Here is a 26,231-nt window from a genome sequence, read left to right as displayed (position 1 = left end):
TTGTTGTTGTTTTTTTTGTTTTTTTTAGTTTGTAGGCTGCATCATGTGGCACGAGTCAAATTCTGGAGAAGGGAGAGAAGAAAAAAAAAGAAGAGTGCGTGGGGCCGCTTACATTCTCATCACCTTCGTTCAAGAGAAGACGAGCGAGGAAGCACAGTGAAAAGAATCTTTGGGGAGGTTCCCGTCAATGCTGACGGAACGGGGGCAGGTCAAAAGGTCACGGGCGGGGCGGCTCATGAGGTAAACCACCAAGTAAAAGTCCGAGTAACAAAAGCTCATTTTTGTTGAGAATTTACAAATATACGTATGCATAAATTACAATGTACATTTTTTTTTTTTAAATCACCCTCCAAAACTCTCATTTTCATTTACATGATGTTTTTTTTTTTTGCCATTGAAAATGAAATGTGTCACTTTGGGACTCATAAAAAAAGAAATTCTTGTTTTTTTGTTGTTGTTTTTTTCTAACTCAGGCAGCCATCTTGCGCCTGGTCCTGTACATATTTTCTCTTTTCTCCCGTGTGGACGTGAAGTTGTCGTTAATGCCCAAAGAACAAACATCTTCAACACGACTAGCGCTACAAGTACTCTGAACACGGATTCCGATGGAGAGAAGACGAACAGAGGCCAAAACCCAGTCGTAATCGTTGCATCTCTTCTTCTTCTTTTTTTTTTATCACTATTATTGGAAGACAATTTACAGTATTCACATCTTGAAAACAAACAAACAAACAAAAATCAACGTGGTACTAGTAGCCGGTGAGCCAAAAGAAATCATTCTCTCCGCGTAAGGTTTTGTGCACGTCATGCTGGACACGGGAACACGCTGCTCGACCCCCCCCCCCCCCCCCCCGACGTGGAAAGAAAAGTAAAATAAAAATAAAATATCACAGTAAAAGTCAGCAACATGGAAACGTTAACTCCGGATAACGCAGCGAGCGTGGAAGCACTCAGGATGGACGTCACCAAACATTTCCTTCATCCACTACTTTGTTTTTGCTTTTTCTTTGTTTTTGTTTTTGCTGGCAATTTTTGTAAATATTTGTAATATTTGTTCCAGGAAGTTGTCGTAGTTCACTCCCAACAATTGATTCTCTTCATTTTTGTAGCGTTTCACTTAGCTGCTACTGTTTTCAGCAAATGTATGTGAACGTTCGATTATTTCATCCAATCAGATTTCAGCGTCTACTTGTTGCCATGTCAGTCAAATCTGCCCGTGGCCTTCAGAATCACTTGTGCTGGATGTACTACTAGTGGTGAAGCACTAGATGCTAAGTAGTAGAACTTTATTGCCACTATTAGCAGACCATTGTCAACTAGTGCAGAGTTTGACTTTACTAGTAACATGTCCTACTAGTACGCCAAAGTTGTCCTGCTAGAAATGTCACTTTGTTATGTTATAGAAAAGTCCAGCTATTTTTATGTAATCACATGTTAATTTAGTGTAATTGCGTACTAGTAGCATGTGGAATGCTGTTTGACATTTATTCAATACAAAGTCAAACCTAAATTCCATTTTAAGTTACTAGTATGCTTTTTGCTGACGAGTAAGACTATTCAGTGGACTAGTGTGTCTTATTAGTAAAAATCTTTCTAACTAGTAATCAATGAAACCTTAATGGTACGCTAGAAACATTAGTACTTGTGAACTACTGTGCTGCACTAGTAACTTTAAAAACGGTTGCCAATCCACTTGGGTCAATTTGACCCAATTTTTGAGTTGGGTCGTTTTGTATAAAATAATTTTTAAAAATTGGGTAATGCACATCCCTCAAAAATAATAAAAATTGAGCAGGACTTTTGACCCAAATTGGGTTATTTTTGACCCAACCGTTATTTGACTGGACCCCACGAGTTAGCATGTAGCAAACACGAGTAGCAAATAAAATGCTGGAATAACGTTTCATGAAGCCATCTGATAATTTTTTTTCTTGATAGCCTTCATATCCAGTTTAAGGTCCATGTACTAGTATATTTTTAGTCCTCACTAGTAGGACAACTTTTGCATATTAGTCAGATAACTACATGTTACTAGTGAGGTGAAACTGTGCAATAGTTGGGCTCTATTTTCCTGTAAACCTGCATGGCATGCAGTGTAACTCTACGCAGAGGTGGGTTAGACCCAGTGTTGGTAATTTCACAGACGAGGACAGGCTGGTGGATGAGAGAGCTGATTTCCTCTCATTCCCTTTAAATGTGGAGAGTCTAAAAATGGCCCCGTTGCACATTTGCTGTCTACGAAAATAGAGCCCTACATGTTAACTAGTAGAATTTTATCGTCCATAGTAGCTCTGTTACAAAAATGGCCCCACTAGTTGTGCTTTGTCTCATACTAGTAGCGTATGCAAAGCAGTTTTAGCATATATTTGATGTAATTGATATACAGATTCAATTCATACTAGTGAAAAAACGCTGTTAGCTAACAAGCTAATTAACAAGCTAATCCTGAATCCATCCATCCCTAGCACGAACGCAAAGAATAATCACAACAACAATCGACGCTAACGCAGGTGTGCTAAATTAGCGCTAATATTGCACAATTTTTTTTCATAGTAGCCCGAGGTTAGTTTGCATGTTGATCGTTAACAAAATAAATCATTTCTAGCATGTGGAAATATCAAAATAGTTTTGTAGTGAGAGTTCATTGTTGTTGTTGTTGTTACCGCTCAGGTACGAGCGTACTCTTCTTTTCGTTGCCGAGGGAGAGGTTAACATTTCAGCTGTGCTGGATGACGGCTACTTCCTGCCCCCCCCCCCCCCAAACCCCCCCGCCCGAACTTTACACAGGCGTGGTCTTCCTATTGAGAGTGTTGGAGTTGCTCTCCCTGTCTCCCTTCAGCCTGTCCAGCGTGCCCATCCCTCGCTCCCTGTCCACGGTGGACGAGGTGAAGGGGGGCGGTCCGGAGCCCACCGAGTTGGACATTGGCACGTTGGAGTTGGAGGAGTTGGACGGGTTGTGGGACTTGAGCGAGGGCAGCGTGCCGCTCATCATGCCGCCCCCGCCGCCCCCGCCGCCGTCCTTGGGGAAGCAGTTGTGAAGCTGGTAGAGCGTGGCGCGGTCCACCGTGCCGTACATGGGCGGCAGACCCCCCAGTTTGGGGTCTCGGGACAGCGTGTAGAGCGAGATGTCGCCCCCGGCCAGGCCCGTGTGCGAGCGCGAGTGCGGGTTGGGCAGGGTGGACACGGAGATGGGGCCCTGCGAGAGCAGCGCCGACGGCGGCAGGCCGAAGTTCTTCCCCACGCCGCCGCCCACCGGCGAAGGGTCTCGGGAGCGCGAGGGGTCGGTGGAGCGCGAGGAGGAGCGGGAGCGGCGGCGGAAGCGGTAGCTGGGGAGGCGGAGCATGGCGTGCGTGGTGCTTTTGAAGATGTCGGTGCGCGAGCGGCAGCGCAGCTCCTTGTTCTTCTCGATGTAGATGTTGACCGCCAGCACGCCCACCATCTCGGCCATGATGAAGGACAGGCCGCCGAAGTAGAAGGACCAACCGTACGAGTACTGCCACTTCTTGTCCTCGTCCTTCTTGGGGGAGATGTCGCCCAGCGCCGCCGAGATGTACACGATCACGCCGATGATGTTGCTCAGACCTGAAAAGCACAACGACGCCATCATCGCTTGTTGTGTACCTCCGACTGCGCGGGCGGAACCCGACCTTATGTTGTGCCGTGGACTGCTTGGGACCGGTTTAGGGGTGGGGGTTCGTACCAATGAGTGTCACACCCACCTACGCGGGGCGAAATTCATTCTCCGCATTTGACCCATCCCCTGGGGGAGTGGTGAGCAGCAGCAGGGGCCGCGCTCGGGAATCATTTGGGGATCTAACTGCCCAATTCCATCCCTTAATGATGGTTGGTGCTGATGTCAGATGAAAAGAAAACATGAAGGGGAAGGAGAAAAAGACAGCTCCTTCAATCTTAGTTTCTTAGTTGGCTAGTTAGTTAGCGAGCTAGCTAGTTATCAGCTATCTTACTTATCAGCAAGGGCTTGCAAAGGGGTGGGGCGAGGGGGCCGTCCAACCATCAGTTTTGATGAGTCTTGATGGATCCGTCCATCCATCCATCTATGCATTCATCTGTCATACAATCAATCATACATCAATCAGTCCGTCCGTCCATCCGTTCCTTCCTTCCTTCCATCCATCCATCCATGCATCCATCCATCATCTGTCCATCAATCCAACCATCAAACCAACCATCAATCCATCCATCCATCCATCCTTCAAACAATCCATAAATCTACCATCCATCCATTATCCATCCGTCTGTGTATGCAACATCCATCTACCTTTCAAATGATTCATCCATCAATCATTTATACATGCCTTCCATCATCCATCCATTAATCCATCCATCCATCCGTCTATCCAACATCCATCTATCCTTCAATTGATCCATCCATCCATTTTCCATGCATCATCCATCCATCAATCCATCCGCCCATCCATACATCCTTCAATCATCCATCCATTCATCATCCTCCCATCAATCCATCCATCTGTCCGTCCATCTGTCCGTCCATCCATTGATCCATCCATCCATCCATCCATCCATCCATCTATCCTTCCATCATCTGTTTATCAATCCATCCACCCATCCATCCATCCTTCAATCATCCATCTATTCATCATCCATCCATCCATCACTTTCAAAACAAAAGCAGAGTAGTCAGCGTAAAAATAAGTGTCCGCTCTTCGAGGATGCTTGAAGCACGGATGTGTTCTGTCATATAATAATGCCCCAACGTTACCTGCGGCCACAAAGAGAATCCCGGCTCCCAGGATGATGTTCCGTTTTCTCCTATAGAAACGGCTAGCAGCAATGCACACGCCTCCCAATAGCAGCAGGATGGCACTGAGGATGGGAAAGATATTGGAAGCCCTCACGACACCTGCAAAAGCCAAAGAAAAAGTGCTTAGCAACACAAAGTTACTATGTATGGGGGGGCTGCCAAAACGGATTAATAGCATTTCCATTCATTTCAATGGGAAAATACACTTTAGTGTACGTTTCAGTCACCGTCCACCTTGACCTCTGACCACCACCTTCCATTCACTCCCAGCAACAAAACAATTCCTCCTGAACAAACTCACATGAGAATCCCGTCGTCGTATGCAAATGCGACACGTGCGTGCGCACACGAAGTCTAAGTAGGCCACAGGAGAGAAAATGCCAGCAAAATGCCAACAAGATGCCTGTGCAAGATTGTAAACAAGCTCGTATGCGCCCGTGCGGCGTATCACGGAGCGCCAACGCGTCCCCCCTGCGGGCCTTTTGGCGTCAACGAGGCCGCAGCAGCTCCTGTGACTTTTAGTCCACATTGTCACGTGTTGATTCCTCCACTGCGGCAAGAGAAAAAGAAAAACCACAAAAAAAAAAGCAGCCGTTTGACTTACGGAGGACGTACTCGGCCCCGTCGTGGTCAAAGTCCGCATCCTCCGGGAAGTGGTTGATCTGAGAACACACTCCTCGCTTTACTCCTGAGATGAGGGAGGGGGGGAGGGGGGGAAAAATGTGATGAGCACACACAAGCGAGAGAACAAAAAGTCATAAAGCCAACTGCGTCAAACGGAGAACAGCGGGCGTCCTCCCGAGAGCCCGAAAAGGGGGACGGAGCGACTCGGCGTCAGCGTCTCCTCAGCGTACAGAATCACACAAGGGCGGGAATGTTAGCAACGCGCGCGCGTGCACGTGTCGTGTTAGTAAATACATACAAGCACACACGCGTGATGGCGACACGCTGGCTGATGTGATTGTGAGATAAGATGGAGGTGGTGGAATGAAGACACACAGACGGAGGGACAGATGGACAGACGGACGCGTGGCGGCCTCCCCTTTGTCGCTCGGCCATGTTGTTCTGTGAAGAAGCAGATGGAGGCGCACGTCAGTGGTCAAACTCGAGGCCCGTGGGCCAGAAACGGCACGCCGGGACATTTTTTGGTGGCCTGCTGAAGCTTGCAACAATTTTTTGATGGAGTGAATTCTGACAATTGTTGTCAGAATATTGAGGGAGAAACTTTATTTGATTAGTCCGATTTTAATCTTGTATCGAACTTTTTCTCTGTTTCCTCTCACGGGGCTTGAGAACCAGCAGCTAATGTTACTTCTAAATGGATATGCAAATTTATCATTTAACAGCTGAAAACCATCAGTCTATCAATGTTCCCCACAAAAAAAACGGACATTCCCGCTATCCGTCCCTTTAGAACTTTGTGTTTTATAACCCTATTACCCTATCAGTTATTACAAAAAACGCAGCAGGTGGCAGCAGAGTATAAGAGATCAGCCAGTTGCAAAAAGCTCTTTTTGCCAAGTTTTCAACAGGTTTGTGAATAATGATGAAACGTATATTCTAATAATTGCTGCAAAACGGAAACAGATATAAATGAAAGAAGAGACTCTCCTCTTTCTTTTGGTAGGTTCCGTGTTTTTGTAGCAATAGAACGGAATATTCTGTGGACCTTCGGTCAAAATCGGTCAAAATCCAGTAAAACCGCCGGGAGCGAAGGGGGTTGCTTCAGTGAAAATGTCTGGGAGTGAACGAGCTAACTATAATGACAAATCCCAAACTGTCACAACCACGCAGTAGTTGAGGCAAATATGGCGCCGTCGCTGCCGTCCTTGAGCACTCTCGTTCATGCGTGCGTTCAATTGTGTGTAAGTAAAACAAAGTGTACAATTAAATTATTCAATTCACCGTAACGCTCGCCGATTCCTTAAGCGGCCCACTAAACTTTAACGTCGTTCCTTTATTGCCGCTTACATAAAAACAAACGAAAGGTTCCCGTTCGCTGTGCGCCAATCGGATCGCATCACGCACGGCAAATATTAGCGATATAGCAAACCTGGTCGCCACCTTCAGCGAGACCGCTGAGCAGCAGCAGCGGCTCACCGTGAGCATTCGAATCTTTCAGAGCGAGCCCGCTCTGCGCTCCAGCTGCACCTGAGAGCATCTTTCCTGGCTGAATGGATGACACTTGACCCCGGAAGCCACGCCAAGACGCTGGCCCGCTTTCACGCCAGCCAACATGGCAGCAGCCACAAGAGCAGAAAAAAAAGGGGGAGAGGAAACGACCGAGCGGAAATATGACGTTTGGAGGCCGGGACTGAGGAAGTCGGCGTGCGATGCAGTACTGCTGCCAGGACGAGATCTTATCTCTAATTGGCTGCTTGGAGGGAATTAGGACGCGATTGCTTCGGTTCATTTGGCCAAAGAAAAGCCCTAATCTGGCTTGTGTTCCCACCATGGGCTGAAGAGATAACGGCAACGACGTCAAGCGTGACATCATAGCCGCAAACGCAGTGGAACGTTTACCAATGACAAGGGCGGGAAGAGAGCGTGCGTGGCCACAATTGCCAGAAACAGCAAACATAAATAAATAAATAAATAATAAAATGCTTCATGTTCTTTTTCTTCCAGTTCTCACATGGAGGTGATGATTCTCCAATCAACCCCAAAAATTGTGTTCAGCTTGAAAATGGCCGTTTGTGAAAAAGGACGGCCTTAAAGTTTCTTTTTTTTTGGGACAATCATATGTTCTATGCAGCTCTACTAGTCTAAATATGGTATTCTGGTTAATATTGCATTGCCGTTATTGTAAAAATAGAGTTAAGAAGCAAAATCCAGCCGTTTTTATCCATCTCAGGAGGCGGCCATTTTGCCACTTGCTGTTGAATAAAGATGACATGACAGTTGCTCGGGTCTCAGGTAACAACCAATCACAGTGCTGCTTCAGAAAATAGGTCAGCTCTGATTGGTCGTTGCCTGAGCCCTGAGCAACTGTGATGTCATCTTTAGTCGACGGCAAGTGGCAAAATGGCCGCCCCCTGAGATGGATAAAAACAGCTGGATTTTGCTTCATATCTCTTATTCATGTCATGTTTAGACAAGTGATGTCACATATAACATATTATTGTCAAGAAAATGTTTATGGTTGACTTCCACTTTAAAGGGGCGGAGTTTGAGCTTTGTTTTTCCCTTCATACATGTTTTGTTCATCTAAGAAACCCGGGATGCTAAAAAGCGGCACTGAGGAAATGTTCCTTTTTCCGAGGCTACTAGTGCATGACAGGCCTACAAGTTGGGCAAATAGTGATACTAGTCAAGCATTCCTGAGTAAAACAGTAGTTTACTAGTAAGTTTGTTTTTTCCGTAGCGAGACACGGCCTTGGACCGGTTCGGTGTTCGCTCAATAATAATAAACAAACTGTACCAAAATAAACCGGACTTTGATTTAAACGGACCAAAGCGATAGCGCAAAGTGCGAGTGTGTTTAGAAGCAAAGCTACACCAACAGCGTTTGGCTCTTTACTCGTTTATTTCCTCGCACCCCTGCCTACACCCATCGAATGTTGCCGCCAGTGTAGCATTGAGCGAATCAGCCGCTCACGACGTCTCTTTCCGGCGTCTTTGCCGAGTCTGGACTGGAGGCGGAACGCAAGCTTTTGTTTGGCCACTTGAGTGAAACGACGGCAGCCGGCGCCGGCACAATGATTAATGGATTATTTTGGAAACGGGGTTGGGCTACGGTATCATGTAATTATCCCTCTATTGTTTGAAATGGCTTCTTGTCACAGCGGCGTGGTCGAGGAGGTTGATGCGTGCTCGCCTGATGATGATAATAATTAGAAGTATCACAACACTGCGCCGCCTCGCAAAACAAACCGTTGGATCGGAAAAACCCGCCCTTCGCACAGACAACCAATCAAGCGCATCGCGTAGCATGTTGAACGTACCTTCCAGGCAGCATATCCTCCAGAGTCCCGAGTGGGTCAGCGCCCCCGGGTCCTTCTTGTCCTTGTTGTGAGGGTCGTCCTGGGTGACGTTGGCTGTGCTGTTGCAGATGAGGGCGCGGGAGTACAGCCAGTAGTCCGTCCCTATGGCGACCGTCATCAGGCCGAAGGCGGCGAATGCCCCCACGGTGGTGAGGAGGATCTGGATCCCCTTCTCGCACACCATGCCTGGGGGGAAACGCAAGCGGAGCTACGTTGACGGCAGACCCGGTTCCGGGTCGCGGGGGGCAAAACGGGACGGACAAACGAGAGATGCCCGTGATGTCTGGTGAGCTCTTTCCATTGTTGAAGCATTTGCCGCTGCGCTCGCGATGACAAAAGTAGCCGAGAGTGAAGAGGGAGAAAGAGAAAGAGAGAGGGAAGAGTGAAGAGGGTGATGGAGAGAGAGAGAGAGAGAGAGAAAGGGAGGAAGAGGGAGAGAGAGTAAAGAGGGATATAAAGAGAGAGAAGGAAAGAGAGAGAGTAGAGAATAAAGTGGGAGAAAGAGCAAGAGAAAGAGAGAGAGAGACAGGAAAGAGTGAAGAGGGAGACAGAGAGACAGAGAGGAAGAGAGAGAGAGGAAAGAGGGATATAAAGAGAAAAGGGAGGAGAGAAAGAGAACAAAGCAAAAGAAAGAGAGGGAGAGAGTGAGAGAAAGCGAGAGAAAGGGAGAGAGAGAGTGAGAGAGAGGAAAGAGTGAAGAGGGTGATGGAGAGAGAGAGAGAGAGAAAGAAAGGGAGGAAGAGGGAGAGAGAAGGAAAGAGAGAGAGATAGAGAATAAAGTGGGAGAAAGAGCAAGAGAAAGAGAGAGAGAGACAGGAAAGAGTGAAGAGGGTGATGGAGAGAGAGAGAGAGAGAAAGAAAGGGAGGAAGAGGGAGAGAGAAGGAAAGAGAGAGAGATAGAGAATAAAGTGGGAGAAAGAGCAAGAGAAAGAGAGAGAAAAACAGGAAAGAGTGAAGAAGGAGACAGAGCGACAGAGAGACAGGGAGGAAGAGAGAGAGAGAGAGGAAAGAGGGATATAAAGAGAAAAGGGAGGAGAGAAAGAGAACAAAGCAAAAGAAAGAGAGGGAGAGAAAGCGAGAGACAAAGAGAGAGAGGGTGAGAGAGAGAAAGAGAGAGAGAGAGAAGACGGATAAATAGAGAAAATGAGGAGAGAAAGAGAGAGCGAGTGAAGAAGGAGAAAGAGCAAGATAGAGAGAGAGAGAGTAGAGAGTGAAGAGGGAGAAAGAGAGAGAGAGAGAGAAGGAGAGAAGTGAAATGGAGATAGCGTGTGGAAGAAAGGGAGTACAGAGGCAGAGAAATAGGAACAAAGAAAGAAAGAGAGTGATAGAAAGTAAAGATAGGTGTGAGAGAGACTAATAGTGAGTGTAAAAAGAGGGATGACAAGAGAGAGAAAAAGATGAAGTGAGAGAGAAAGAGAGTAGATAGAGATAGAGAGAGTGCAAGAGAGAGATAGTGAGAGAGAGAAAGACAGAGAAGAGACAGAGAGCGAGAGTGAGAAAAAGGGGACAGAGGGAGAGAGAGAACAAGAAAAAAGATGGAGAGAAGAAAGAAAGAACGAGACACTGCCCTTCTCTGAGAGCAGAAGCGCAGTGTGTATGTCAATAACGTACTTTTTTTTGCACAAAGATGATTAGTCACTTAGTTGTTGACCCAACGCTAACATTTACGGTGCGGCAGTAGAGAGTGCGGGTTGGGGCGAGGGTTGACGGGTTTGACGCCAACTCTGGGGCCGGCCTCGAACCTCCAAAGCTACACGAAAGCCTCGACTGAAGGTGACCCCGGCAGAAGGCGACGGGTCGGGACACATCGTATCGTACGGTGAGAAAACGTATCGTAAAATGGCCGAAATCCTACAGCACGCTGCATTTCCGGTCACGGTGACTGCCGTGGTCGCCGGGAATTTGCCGTTAAGTCGCCTTTGAGTGAATGAGAAGGAACGGTCAAATCATCTCACGAGTGAGCCGCACTTCATTCAAAAACACAGCAGCCCTGCAGGTGAGGTGATAAGCGGCCAGGGGAGGAAAAGGGGGAGGAAAAGGGGGGAGGAAGGGAGGGCGGACGGTGAGAGGTGAGGGAGAAGGAGGGGCCACAGAATGATGATGTGTCCTTGGAAGGAGAGTTGGACGACTCTGCTGACTTGGCTTAACAAGTCAGAAGTGATGCGAAACGCTCCAGATCACACCCCGCACGTCTACTCCATATTCATAACCCTGACACCGCCGCTCGCTTTAGAATTTGGAAGGCAAGGCTGGAGAGGAATGCATAAACGCGCGCACACTCGCAGCAGATCCGCCGCAAAAAATCCCTTCGGGGCAACGAGGACGCGCCTTTACAGACTTAAATCGCATCGATCTGTGGTAGAACAATCCTGAACATCTTTTATTTAAAGGCCCTGTAAACTGAACTCGGGAATTTTTATATCGTTCTCTCCGCTTGAAGGCCGCGGTTGTGCACGCACTCGCAGTGAACAACGAGGCGCTCTAAGGCGGCCATGCCAGCCCGAAGCCCCTGACCATATGCCAGCTGCCAAGTCAGACTTTTAGTTTTCCAGCATCCTCACTGGTGTGTCGTTGTCTGTTTTTATTTTAGTTTATTATTATTATAGACTTACCTGACAGCTAGTTGACACACGCACACTCATGGAAAACAACGTTGCACTCTAATGCCCAAAGCCCCGGGCTATATTCTTGCAGACATTTATTTCTTCCCCATCCTCGTTTTTTTGTGTCTTTCTTAGCGTGACATGCGCATATACATGGCAAACAACGTGGCACTCTAAGGTGGCCATTTCAGCCAGAAGCCTCGGTTCACATGCTGTCACTGGACATAAAAAATAATAATGAATTCCCCTCCTGCGTGACAAGTGTGGACACATGGTGGACAATGAGGCGCTCTAAAGTGGCTATCCAAAGTGAATATGCTTTTTCTGAGTGTAGGCATACAGTAGAAAATTAGATAACTGCATGTTGCCACTCTCAAATCTCTCTCTTCTGTCTTTCTCTGTGTGACGTGCGCACAGTTATGGCAAACAATGAGGCACTCTATAGCAGCCACGCTAGCGCAAAAATCCAATCCACATGCTGACTGTCAAGTCAGACATTTACTTTTTCCAATTCGTATTCTTCCATCTTTCTCTATGTTTTGAACGCACACTTATGGCAAACAATGAGGCACTCTATAGCAGCCACGCGAGCGCAAAGACCCGGTCCGCATGCTGGCTGTCAAGTCAGACATTAATTTTTTTCCCCAATCCTCACTCTTCCCTCTTTCTCTGTGTGACATGCACGCACTCATGGCCAACAACGAGGCACTCTGAATTCACTGTTCCTAATGTTTTGTCCAGTGGCCGTTTTCTTCCCTAAACGTCCACGCGACTGCGACCCAATCCCGGAGAGCGTAGAACTGGACTTACCTGACGCCGAGTTTCTATCCTTCGACTCCATTTTGAAATCTTTCCTTTCCTCGTCAGTGAAGAACGTGCTGCCCCTTCAATCCGGACAGCATCCATCGACTGTTCTCAGCCGCTCCCCGCTCGCTTTCTCTCTCTCTCCTCCGTGCACTCCCTCTCTCTTTCTCTCTCTCTCTCTCTCTCTCTCTCTCTCTCTCTCTCTCTCTCTCTCTCTCTCTCTCTCTCTCTCTCTCTCTCTCTCTCTCTCTTTCACGTTCACTCGCTCTTTGCCGCCGTCTTTCTCTTGCCGGAGTCGCCGGTGCCAGCGGAGGCTGAGTCTTGGACGTCGGTCCCGCTCTCCTTCGCTCGCTCCTCCGCTAGCAGGAAGCCGCCACCAAAGGGCCCATCATCACTGCTCAGCTGCTGCACACACAAAGTAAAGAATGGGCCGTTTGAATATGCAGATGAAATCAGACAGGGCCTCATTTCCAATGAAAACACACGCACGCCATTTCCTCGTCTCTCTCAATTGATCGCCATGTCAAATTCATCTATGAACAGTTTGCATTTGCTGCCCATTTGACATTTTTCTGCTTGAATAATTAATCCCAAATAAATGAATTGACCTTCCGTCGTGAATCATTTTGATTTGGTAGCTCACGCGCTTACTCACAAAGGGCTTGATTTACTAAGACTCCAAATAGCCGGCGCGAAATAGCGTGTGAACTCATGCTAACAGATTGCGCTGTTGGCAACGGGCCTAAAAAGGAAGTCGGCAGTGCATATGAGACAAAAGCAAATAGTTGAAAAGCAAACGACATCGTCATAACAATCTCATTTTTGTTTTCTGCTTTACAATGAGCATATGTATATCAAATCTGGCAACCAATGGCTACCGACGAGTGTTTTGGTCGCCGTGCAACATTTGGGAGAACACCGCGAGTGCAAAATGAAGTTTGGAGTGATGGAATTGGAAGTGTTAGTGGAAGAGGTAAACAAAGCAATAATTTCGGGGGAAACAATTAACTACATTAAACAAACGTATTTTGTTTGATTTAGTTCATCTCGAGTGGCGTTTTTATTTTTTTATTTTTATTTTTTAAAGAGTACATGACGTTTGGATGCAGGCTACACGTGTGCCCATCTCATTTCAAAATGTCATTATTTTTTCCAAAAACTAGTACTAATTTGTGCACTCAAACAACCCGGATGCATGGCAATACAAAGTTGAAAGGAAAGTTGACATTGTTTATATGGCATGACACCTTCTTGTGACTGCCTCCAATTAGACCTTGGATAATTCAGAAGCTCCAAAATATTGGTCGCAAGAATTAATTTTTTTTTTATTAACATTAGTGGAAAAATGATCACCACCTCATTTTGCCTTTGCTACGATGGTGCCGTTCGTTGCGTGGCTGGTTTGCACCTACTTTAAAAATGCAAAATCAGTTAGCGCAATCCGTTTCGGGTTCGATAAATCACATGGTGCATGCTCAATTGATCTATTCTTTAATTTAGTGTGTAATATACAGGAGCTACAAAAAAATTTGGCAAATCGTTTTTCAGGGTTTAGGGAGGCTCTTGGCCCTCTACCTCAGGAAAATATCTACGCCCCTGCACTGAACAGCATGTCCATATTTAGAAGCAAAAACAAGAGCAGGCTGACGTAAGTTACTTCATTAATGTTATATGTACAAAATAAATACTAAATACTACACGCATGTTATGATACACATGATATAAATCACAGCAAAAAGTGGAGTCAACCATTTTTGCTTCTGAAACGGAATTATTGCATTCTCATTATGGAGATAAATTATATCTATATAAATATCTAAAACATTTTAATAAAATGCCAATTTATTATTCATAGCTGTAATAATTATCAGGAGAGTCGCGCCCACTTTTCAACACCCTCACTTTTCCCACTCTGCCCGATAAATAAATAAATTAATTAAAAAAAAAATACCCTCGTGAGGATAAGCGGTTCAATTAACTGATGTATTGATGAATAAAATAATTTAAAAATAAATGAATAAATGAATACATAATAAATAATAAACGGTGTTGTGCTCAATATCAAATCTTGTTTTTAGCAACACTCAGCGGTCACAACATTAGGTACACCTGCACCCGAGCTCCAACACATCAGAGCATGTATAGAATAAAGTACAGCAACTGCAGCAACGATGCAGCGTTTTTGCACCCGTCATGCATCTCAATACGGTGACCAAAATATTACAAATATCTCACTGCAACGCTATAACTTAATTGTTATTAAATGTTTAACACTCTGACGTAGCGTCAAGGCAACTTGACTGCAGAATGCAAAAAGATATGAAGCCCTTAAAATAAGAAGCGTGCATCGTGTGAAAGTGATTGTTCTCCAAAGCATGGCGTCTCTTTTGGACTGACACGGTGCCAACAGTGGAGGCTAAAAGGCGGAATGACTCTAGCGCGACTTGTGCTGCATCTCATCGTCTGAATAGAGGAGAAAAGGGGGAGGGGGGGAGGGGAGGGGGGGGCGACCGACCCGACAATGTTACCATGGCAACATTGAATTCCAAAGTCTAGATCAGCATAGAGTGAGGGAACTGTGGGGTGTGTGTGCGTGTGCGTGCGTGTGTGTGCGTGTGTGTGACAAGCAAGCGAGAGACAGAAAGAGAGCAAAGATGGTGAAAAAGCAACAACAAAAAAAATGGGGATAGAGGGCTGACATTTGAAGTCATGATAGTGAGTGTGAGTTAAAGCTCTATCCATGTGTGTGTGTGCGTGCGTGAGAGTGTGCGTAACGACTGCGACACAGATGCTCCCAAGCAGCGCATGTGCACTCGCTAAAACACGCGAGTGGCACAGACGAGAAGCATCCTGCAGTGTCCCCCCCCCCCCCCCCTCTAGAAAACCCCAAAGAAAATGCAAGCATTGGACACACGCGCGCGCACACACAACGAGCAGACATGAATTCCTGTTAATATTTCATGACGCAATATGGCATCGTGAGCAAAATAGGTTACATCCTGATCCCGTTTGCATTGTGAGCACCCCCCCCCCCTCCCACCCCCCCCCCCTCCCATCCCCCCCCCCCTCCCCCCCTCTCCCCCAGCCTCGAAGATGCGACGCAAGACGTCGTGTTTCCTCCTGGCCAGCGTTGGAAACTGTTGAATCTCGGCGGCGGCGGCGCACGTTCTTCCCCTCAGCCCGACGTCCTCCTCATCCTCAGTATCGCTCGCTCCTGCCTTCTTATTATGTAAACTGTCAAGCAACACTGCTGCAGTGTGGCTTACTTATATACGCCGTTGTGGAAGCAAACGACTTGCGCGTAGACGCAATCGTGTGACATTCCAACCCTATCGGCATGAAGACGCTCCCCCCCCCCCCCCCCCCCCAGGAGAATCCACAACCTCGAAGGCTTACAGTATCTCCAAAGGTGCATACATGTGCGTGACCTTTCCAATGACCTTCTTTATTCCCTTCAGCAAAAGTCCCCCGTGTGGGAGATCATAATTGCCATTTAATTCCCATTTCCTTCCAATAATTAACATCGAGTGGAAGCGTATGTGAGAGCAGAAGAGCGTGAAAGGACGAGAGGGCGAGATTAAAAAAATATATCATATGAAGGCGGTGCTTAAAGTGGAAGTCAACCTTAAACATTTCTTAACAGTAATATGGTATAACATATTATTGAAGGGAAATCCAGCTGTTTTTTTACCCATCTCAGGGGGCGGCCATTTTGCCACTTGCTGTCGACTGAAGATGACATCACAGTTGCTCAGGCAACGACCGAGCACAGCTCACCTGTTTTCTGAAACTGAGCTGGGATTGGTTGACCAATGAGACCTGGGCAACTGTGATGTCATCTTCAGTCGACAGCAAGTGGCAAAATGGCCGCCCCCTGAGATGGATTAAAAACGGCTGGATTTTGCTGCTTAACTCATATTCCACAGATGTAACATTAATCAGAATGTCATGTTTAGACGAGTGAGGTCACATATAACTTATTATTGTCAAGAATTTTTGGGCGCTTAGATATTTTACACCGCCCCAAACTTTCTGCCGTGACTACAATTAGTATCATTTGTCTATAAAAATTGTAAGTACACTTCTGCAGAGGAGTTAATATAGCTTCCGCACTCTCTGACAATAAGAGCGCCACTGCCACCTACTGTAATGGATGTGCAATTACAAAAAAAAAAAAAAAAAATCCAAAGTGACGCATGCCCCCCTGGCACCCTGCTGCCCACCCGCCAAAGCAGCCCCCCCCCCCCAGCCCCCCCGTCTCTAGGTTTGTTTACAACTTCCAGGAGGATTTCGAGAAATCTTGAGGCCAGAAAGCCTCCAATTAGCTTCGGTTCTGAAAAAGGCCAAGCACGTCGCTTGAAAGGCCAACAGGGACCATTATCAAGAACTGCACAGCTCAGGAGAACCTTCAGCCTGTCCCACTCGTCAGAATGGTGGGCTTATACAATCGAAGTGCAATGAAAGCAATGCCACAGTGCAACAATCTCTCTCCCATAAACCATTTGAATATTATAGCATCTGCACCATTAGCTATTTATTGCATACATCAACAAAGTGTTGGAATGTTGAATTAATGATGACATCTGTAATATGTTAGTCCTGTGTGAGCGTAATAATACCAGCACAGATACTCAACACAAAGACCGCGCATAATTGCAATGTTCATACAACCAAGCTGGAGTCGGTCACAGGCCACAACATTAGGTACACTGGCACAACATGAGACTCAAAATGTGTACAACAAAATAAATATTATTTTTTTTTGTTAAACTTGAGGCTATTTAATGTGGTTGTGCTCCATGTAAAGTTAATTTTCAAAATATGTGTTTGTGTGGTGGAGTTAGGACCCAAGCGCATGATGTACTCAACCACAAAAAAGGAATTTATGTCCAAAATATCGGAATTAACTCATTCACTGCCATTGACGGCTATAGACGTCAAAAATTAATTTGAACTATTTTTATTAATTTACATTTTTTCCCCGCTTTTGTTAACAAAAGTATGAAAACATTGAATTTTTTTTGTACTAGAACAGATGTAAAAATTTGTGATTAATCATAAAGTCATGCGATTAATCACGTAAAAAAAATTGTAATCGCTCGACTAATAATCTTTTCTTTAAAAAAAAATATATATATATATAAATAAAAAAAAAGTGTTGTTTTTTTGAAGGCAAAGATTATAAAAAATTAGGGGCATCAGGGGCAAATTTGTAATCGTAATCAATCGCATGACTTCACTAGTTAACTCACGATTAATCACAAATGTTATATCTGTTCTAAATGTACAAAAAAATTATATTCTAAAAATTCTAGGTTTTCATACTCTTGCTAAGAAAAATGGAAAAAATATTTAAACTCGTAAAAATAATTCAAATGAATTTTTGACGTCTGTAGCTGTCAATAGCAGTGACTGAGTTAAAAAAAAAAATCCACATTGGTCGGACCCTAGTTTTTAGTATGCCAGTTTACCTTAAAGGTGAAACAATGACTGTGACAAGCTGACGAGCCACTTCTTTGATGCTAATTGCCTCCAATTAACTTTTTCCCACTTTCTTGGTGAGCATAGAGGGGAGTGATGAGGAGTTACGCACACAGGTGAGAGGGAGCAAGATGAAAGAGACACTATGCAAATATGGATGCCTTTTGGCTGTATTGATTCATTTGCATTGTCCTAATAATAATACGTTTTTTTTTTAAATGGTGCCAGCGGGTACTAGTTAGCCTCGAGGATTCGTTCAGTCTTTTGCTCAATTCCCCAATTTAATTAAAACAGCTTCATACTTTTTGTTGCATTTTCAAAGACATGATACATCCTAACTAATGTTATGTAATGCTTACAGTATATATATATATATATATATATATATATATATATATATATATATATATATATAGTGTAACAGTGAAAGGTGACACTGAATGTCCCGAAAGACACCTATAAATAAAATCGTATTCTTATCCCCTCTATTACTTACTATATTGTTTTGTAAAATTGCGCAATGACAAAAAGTACAGTAGTGCACATTTCACACACATTTCATTGCATTTCTAGTCGTCCTCACAAAAGCTTAAACTCTCATATTAGATTTTTTTTTTTTTTTTTTAATGACGCAGCTGTCTCTAATATCATATCTGGTGATTCCACGTGCCCCCCCCCCCCCCCCCCCCCGTGCCCGAAATGAGGCATAAGCGCACAAGGTGCACTTGGGTTAGCTGCTTTTATAAAAATAGTGTTATGTGAATTTTTCATAGCCGAAGATAATGTTCCTAAAGAGGCGCGAGCGGGCCTGCGGAAGCGCACTCGAGGGACGGGAGGATTACGGGTTCAAGTCCCGCAATGGATGCAAGTATGGAAATTGGGGAAGGCAACGGGGAGGCTAAACGTGCGCGTGTGTTGTTGGATAAAACATTTCTCCTCCAAAAATGGTGACGCAACGCTCCTACAGACGCGCAAAAATATCTACAGGCAAGCGCACACACCAACACACGCGCGCAGGTAGATCAACACCAGCGTGAGCCAACACGCGCGCGCGCGTACACACACTCAGCGCCTGAAAGCAGCAGCACTGTCAAATGTGATGACAATAGAATGTTAAAATAGGTCATCTTTAAAAGGCACTTCAGTGTCCACCTCCGCCTGCATGTGACCTCGTCCCTGCTTGCCGGAGCACAAGCGCCCGAGGAGGCGGTGACACTCACACCTTGGTTCTAAGAGGCTCCCGAAATAGTGCTTTTTGGATGACCGGACACTCATCAGCATACGCATAAATATACATGTGGAAAGCCGCACTCATGCTAAAAAAAAAAAAGTGCTCTCCAAGATGAGATCCCTGTTACAACTGCAAAAAAGGACTGTAGAAAATGGAAGAGAACAAATATTGTAAAATAAGAAAAATGATTACTTCAAATAAGCAAAATTTTTACTTAAATTTACCTGTAAGATTTGGAAAAATAAGAAAATAATACTAGCCCCATATCTACCACTGCGGTCTTGAAAATAGTCTAAAAACAAATATTTTTTCAAGCTGTTATAAATAGAACTATTTTCTTAAAATACATGAGTATTTTTTTTTTATGCCTGGATAACTGAGCCTGAGTGTCAAGCAGGGAGGCCAGGAATTGAACCCACAACCTTCAAGTCTGAGGGTAGGCACTCTACCACTAGAACACTGAGCTGGTAGTGGAAAAAAAAAGAAGAAGAAGAGCTTAGTAAATATAACGAAATATAACGTTTTCATATTTTCTCCCCCCATTTATCTTATTACTAGATTATGCAAAATCTTAAAATGAGAAAACTGATTAAACTCCAGTTCAGGGTCTTTGATGTTGGTTAGTTGTCATCTTAAAATGTAGGAAATGCTTGTTTTAATCCTCACAGTACTTAAAACTGTCTGTTAGCACTCAATGCCAAGACTGCTTGATCAAATAAGATAATTATAATAAATTAGCATCTTAAAATAAGCACAAGCATCTTGCCTGACAATTTCATTTTAAGTAAAAAAAAATAACTTGTCAAATCAAAATAAGCAAACTTAGGTTAAATTTAAGAATTGATATCTTACTTAATATTTTAGTTTTTGCAGTGTAGGCTTTCATGGACACGCATGTGCATTTTCAGGGAAGGTGAAAAGAAAGAGGATTGTTTTTGCAGCACCGGAAAGCACCTTGAGAAAGGTTGTTGTATCCTTTATTTCAGTGGGACAGTAATTCTGTAGCAATTAATAAAGTTGTTTGAAATTAAAAGGAATGGTTAATGTGCAGTAAAAAAAAAAACGATTTTGAAAGCATAGATTTTGATTTTATTGTAACCACAAGGGGCAGTAGCATTTCTTATTAGACGTTGACGTGCAACCTGAGCTAAAAAAAATAAAAAAAAACGTACTGCAATTTTCAGACTCCTTTGATAATTTGAAAATACTTTTGGTTTATTAACGCTGTTGACCGGAAGGTGGCAGCAGTGCACCAAAAGCCTTGCTGCCTAGTCGGCAGGAGGAGAAGAAGAAGAAAAAATGGTGAGTTGAATGTACTCTATTTTATTTCATCTAGTTGCACACAATAAAATCATCTGGCTCCAGAAACATGCTAAATATATCTAGAACCACTTGATGAAATAAAATGGAGTACTATTTTTTTTGGGGGGGGGGGGAAGTAAAGCTGGAAGAAGAAAAAGAAGGTAGATAGAAGAAGAAGAAGAAGAAGAAAAAAAAGAAGGTAGATAGAAGAAGAAGAAGAAAAAAAAGAAGGTAGATAGAAGTAGAAGAAGAAAAAAAAGAAGGTAGATAGAAGAAGAAGAAGAAAAAAAAGAAGGTAGATAGAAGAAGAAGAAAAAAAAGAAGGTAGATAGAAGAAGAAGAAGAAAAAGGTAGCTAGAAGAAGAACACTGAAAAAAACGGTGTCTAATGTACTCAATTTTATTTCATCTAGTTGCACACAATAAAATCATCTGGCTCCAGAAACATGTTAAATGTTTCTAGAACCACTTGACAAAATAAAATTGAGTAACCCCCCCACGTGAAGCTGATAGAAGAAAAGAAGGTAGAAGGTAGAAGAAGAAGAAGCAAATGTACTCTACCTTTCACTGACAATGGCAACAAAATCGATTCTGATTCTGATTGTTTCATCGAAAATAACAACGAGCCTCCACATAGGCTGCAACTAATCATGACATTTTCTGATCAATACGTTTTTCTTTCGGATAGACTGAAAGCTGGCTCACCCATTGGGCGATATCCAGGCAAATGTTAAGGCTGCTGTGGCCTTGTTAGGACAGCTAGCTTGCTATTATTAGCTTAGCCTGTTAGCTTCTGACTGTAGCGAAGTCCAGGGCATGAGTAAGTCTTTCCGTTCCATCTCTATTCAGGCCTAAAATGCTTCATTAAACAAATAAAATGGCAAAATGGATGTCGTTTAGCGATATATGGCAATAATAATAAATCTTGCCCTGTCGCTGCTACTGGCAAACTTGACACTTAATTAAATTTCTTCCCGCACCTCATGCCTTCATCAGCAGCGCGCGCGCGTGTGCGTGCGTGTGTGTGTGTTAGTCACACATGCTGATGTGGCGAGTGTGTTTTGTATGTTTACGCTGCGCACAAGTCGCACAGCTGACATAATACGCTACAATCAAGCGGCTGTTGCAACCCCACTTGAGGAGGTTGCGCGAAATTAGCCCCCCCCCAAAAGCTGCGCTAGCTGGTGCTAGCCGGTACATGCGTCAGCGCTCGGAGAGAGTACGAGACAACGAGAGCCGCCGGAGGAGACCAAAAAAAAAAAAGAACAATTTGAAAACTTTTCTTTCAGTCTTTTTTTTGACGAGTCATCGCGTGTTTGAGGATAATGATTTTCCTACAAACAAACTCAATAAATGTGAGTGGGCTGCCATTGACTGGAATGAGTCACCTAATCGTGTATAATCATCGACTTGGTTGCCATCCACAACCCTCAGACGGAGTCTTTAAAGTCACATGTAAATGTCTGATTATTATTTTTCTAACTTGTGGTATTCTCAAGAAGCAGCCTTGGATTTATTTTTACACGTTTTTTGTGTGTTTTGTTTGAATTTAAACAGTTAAAATATGGTGGTCGTGACATCCATATTCCTACTCAATTGTATCCTCCAAACTACATTTTCTTGATTGATTGATTGATTGGTTTATTGGTCCCCGTGGGGAAATTCATTTTCACTAGACTTCATCTTCTTCATCTCTTATCTATGTACTCCTTTAACACAGTGCCCCCTAGTGTTCCGACTGAAAAAACCCCACAAAACTCAAATGTCTTGAGTTACAGGCAGAAATACGTGTAGTTGAAATTTACAGAAACTTGCACCAGATAGAAAAACATTTATGTTTTTACAATTTAAGATTAAAATACCTTTTCTTCACAATTACAGGATGTAATTGCATGTAAATACGACTCAGTCAGATAAAAGTAGTATCAAACGAACCACTGCTTGCTCCGCCCCCTTCTACTGCCGAGCACCGCCATGTTGTGCGAGTACACATGTTTATATTCCTGGATAGCCGCACGGCTTTAATAGCTCCGCCCTTTTCTGTTTTTGTTTCTTTGCATCTCTGCAACTGAGCAAATAAACATCCACGGCCACTATTTGTGGAAAAATACGGTCAAGTTGGTGCATCCCGCATCCGGGAGGCGGGGTCACACAAGTTGAGTCACAGCAGGTGCTGACGGACGCCATCATGGTCTATTTCTTATAATATATATATATATTTATATATATAATTTTTTTCAATTTTTTGGGGATGGTGGGGGGTGGGGGGGGTCTCCTCAATGCTGCAGTGCACACTTCTCACATCCCCTCACACAATCCTCTCCACATGTGCTTTAGTGCTTTTTTTCCTTTTTATTTTTTAGTAGACAAACATGCCTCAGATGAACATCATGTGGGTCATCGTCAACATGACGTCCTACGGGGAGTGGGGGAAGGGGGGTGGGGTGGGGGGGGTCTATGTGCACATACAGCAGCATACATAGAGGAGGATGCAAGCGTGCCAGGCTAGTGTATAGGGATGCAGACTGCGGTGCATTCATTAACAGATCAGCCACACACACACACACATGCATCATCACCCTGACTGCACTGGCTACTCATGGGGGGGCGCGCTGAAGAGGAGGGGTGAGGGATGGGGGGGGGGCAAAATGGACGCCTGGCAGCACACAAATCACATAATTGAGACCTCTACAAATTGTTGCTTGTATCATCACAGGAGAAATAATAAATATTAGTGGATGTAAGGTGGGAGGGAGGGAGGGAGGTAGACGATGAGGTGGGTGCGAGGGGGGAGGGGTGGGGGTGAGGGGGGGGGCTCCCAATCAGCTATTATAAGGATGTCATTTGCATAATAGACACTGCTAATTATAGTCCCCGCGCTATAGTAAATAGTCCCCCAAATGATGTAATCGGGCTTGTTTTCCCCCCACTCTGCCCACGACGGTGAAGTTGGAGCGCGTCAACGTGGACGAGCTGCAGTGCAAACGGCCGCACGTTTGCAATCGGCAAAATCGTCACATCGCACGTAGAGAGACGGGACGCATAGCGAGTCAAGCGAACCACACGTTGCGATCGCACGCGTATAGAGATAAAGGCTGCGGGAGGGGAAAATGGATCAGGCTTACCTGAAAGGCTGCTGCGGGATGTCAGAGCTCCTCTCGGCGCGGCGCACTCCACAAGAGGACGGGGAGGAGATGATGAGGGTGATGATGATGAGGATGATGAGGATGGTGGAGGCAAGGAGGAGTGCATGGGGAGGGGGGTGTGAGGAAGCGGAAGGGGGAGGGGGGGGCACGCTGAGTGGAAGGATACCGATCAGAGGCAACTGTGGAATAAAACAAAAGGTTTAAGGTCAGATCATTAGGAATTTGATTCCAATGTTATTTTATAGCAAGCGAGTCAGTGGTTGGGGGTGGGGGTGGGGGTGGGGTGGGGTGGAAGAGGGGCGGTCAAACTATTACACGTCACTGAATGAGCGCGGATTCTTTTTGCCGCATGTCATAAAAACTGTTCATCAAAGTTAATACAACTCAACTGTCCTTAAACACTGTACGGTAGGCCTACACGAAAAGTACAATTGTAAAATAAATAAATAAATAACGACTAAACTGCACATAAAAATGGGGGAAAGTACTTATAGGTTGCACATGATTAAAACGTGGTCCACCTTTTTTACCTTAAAAATAATAGAATGATATGCTAGTTGAAGACATTTTAAGCATGCGCAAAAAAAATTCAAAGGTCATTATCACTATGTGAAAATTAAAAATGTACTTATATTGGATTTTAAATGGTCTTTTAAACCGCATGGCTAATTATGAGCGTCCTGTTTTCTAGGGTTTGGTCATGTGACGTTCGCAAGCTGAGCTGTGATTGGTTAATCAGCCCTGTGATGTCATTTTCAGTCGACAGCAAGTGACAAAATGCCCGCCCGCCCTCTCAGGCTCGGATGGATAAAAACAAGCAGTGGATTTAAAGAACATTTTTGAATAATAATTTATTAGCCAACATTAAATTTGTTAAGATCGTTAATATCTAAATGTCATTCATGGAGCGCAGAACTCAAAAGCCAAATGGGTAACAAATAAATTCCTTTGCTACGTTGTTTTGTGTTTTTTCATCAGTTTGCTAGCTAACAAGCTAGCATTAGCTATATCATACCATACCAAGGCAGCTTTATTTATGTAGCGCATTTCATAGACAATTAACTCAATGTGCTTTACATAATTAAAAGTACATTAGAATACAAAATAGCTAAATCCTTTTTTTTTTTTAATGACTAAATTAAAGGTAGCGTACACAAAAATACTAAAATACAAGAAAAATAAAATTGAAATAGATTCAAATACAGTCCTGCTACTACTAACAGCAATAATGACACATTAAATCGCATCATCGCTGTCAGTGACATACATGAGCGGTTGTCTGTCTTTGTGTGCGTGCAAATCAACAATCAATAGCGACATATCAATATAGGCTGACTTGTCTGTCACGGCTTTCACCAGAATTCTGTCTAATGACTTCAGTGCTGTTGGTGGTGGAAGCTGAAATATGTCACCCTATGAACTTTAAAAAAAAAAAAAAAAAAAAAAAAAAAAGATAATGCAGCCACTTGCTGAGCTGCTGCAGGACACACACATGCACACGCACACACAAAACAGTTAGGTTGCACAAAACCCAGCAGACAATGACCTTCAGTAGCTTTAAAATGGCTTTGCTGCCCAACATGAACACACACACACACGCACGCACACACACACACACACACACACACACCGGGGTTGGGGGGGAGCGCCACATCGAGCTAATTCGGAGTGACGGCTCTTTCATGCAGTAATGGCGATGGTGAAAAGAGAGATCCACTCAACTCTACACTACACACATGCATACAAAAAAGGAGACGGGTCACACAAACATACGCACACACAAACACTGAAAGAAAGGTGCATTATGACGTAAAAAAAAAGTAGTCACGTCACAATTATGTCGCCCATTTGTTTATTATTCACACAAAACAAGATGGCAATTTTTTAAAAACATTTTTCTCATCTGTTATCAGTTTGTGGGGTATTTGCAACTGTCTTTTTTGTTGTTTTTTTAAAGCCATAAAAGGCTCACTGCTGCGGCACTAGAACAGTTAACTCACCTTTTTGGACATGAATTAATCTATTATGTAATTAAAAAAAAAAAACATATTTTACAATACTTTCGGAAGTACAGTGACTTTTTCCCTCCACATAAATTTGATATATTTTCCAATTAACTCATTCACTGCCATTGACGGCTATAGACGTCAAAAATTCATTTGAACTATTTCTAGTTTAACATTTTTTTCCCACTTTTGTTAACAAAAGTATGAAAACCTAGATTTTTGTTGTTGTATTAGAACAGATATAAAAGACTTCCCAAATTATTTTTTAATTTTTTTCTTAAAAAAACATTAAAAATTAAAAAGATTATTATTTTTCTTAATTAAAAGTTATTAAAAATTAGGGGCGATTACAATTAGTGATCGTAATTAATCACATGACTTCACTAGTTAACTCATGATTAATCACAAATTTTATACCTGTTCTAAATGTGCAAAAAAAATCTAGGTTTTCATACTCTTGTCAACAAAAATGCTGTCAATGGCAGTGAAAGAATTAAATTTCGTAAATGCTGAGCATTTTCTCCAGGATATGCAACAAAGATCTTTCAAAATGCTGATGTAGCAAACTTGAGTGGGCCACAAGTCCAGTTTTCGACTGCCGGTTACACATGCCGACACACGTGCCAGCAAAAGAAGGGACGCAAATTGATCAATTTTGGCCCCAGGCTACGTTGTCTCGTCATGGCTGGAGTGCAAAATGCGACACGACAGCAAGTGTTATCACAGCCAGGATTATTTCCATAATGTTAGAAATCATAAAAAGTCTACACACCCTGTCCAGATGTCGTCATGTTTTTGTGACAAAAAATATGACCAAGACCTTTCCGCTATTAATGCGACTTTTTCCCCCCATCTTTATGAGATTAAAATGTGTTTGCATAAGTGTGCACACC

General features: G+C 43.9%; 1 protein-coding gene across 2 annotated transcripts; it reads right to left on the bottom strand.

Moving 5' to 3' along the window:
* Positions 1-857: 857 nt before the first annotated feature.
* On the bottom strand, positions 858-23,455 carry cacng8b (calcium channel, voltage-dependent, gamma subunit 8b). 2 transcript variants are annotated; one of them, XM_086078253.1, is made up of 6 exons: positions 23,312-23,455; positions 12,180-12,578; positions 8,728-8,952; positions 5,388-5,471; positions 4,742-4,882; positions 858-3,582 (listed from the first exon to the last, which is right to left on the bottom strand). In XM_086078253.1, exons 2-6 carry the CDS (start codon positions 12,208-12,210, stop codon positions 2,780-2,782), a joined length of 1,284 nt encoding a protein of 427 aa, XP_085934379.1. In that variant the 5' UTR covers positions 12,211-12,578; positions 23,312-23,455; the 3' UTR covers positions 858-2,779. The 2 variants fall into 2 exon arrangements, with proteins under 2 accessions (XP_085934379.1, XP_085934380.1); XM_086078254.1 differs by having other exon boundaries at positions 12,180-12,575; positions 23,312-23,396.
* Positions 23,456-26,231: the final 2,776 nt, after the last annotated feature.

This window comes from Leptonotus elevatus, chromosome 6 (genome assembly GCF_054856555.1).
Source record: "Leptonotus elevatus isolate MCC_2025b chromosome 6, RoL_Lele_1.0, whole genome shotgun sequence".
NCBI classification, from domain to species: Eukaryota; Metazoa; Chordata; class Actinopteri; order Syngnathiformes; family Syngnathidae; genus Leptonotus; species Leptonotus elevatus.
Note: the sequence above shows the minus strand (reverse complement) of the source record. Positions and strands in the feature narration are given on the sequence as shown.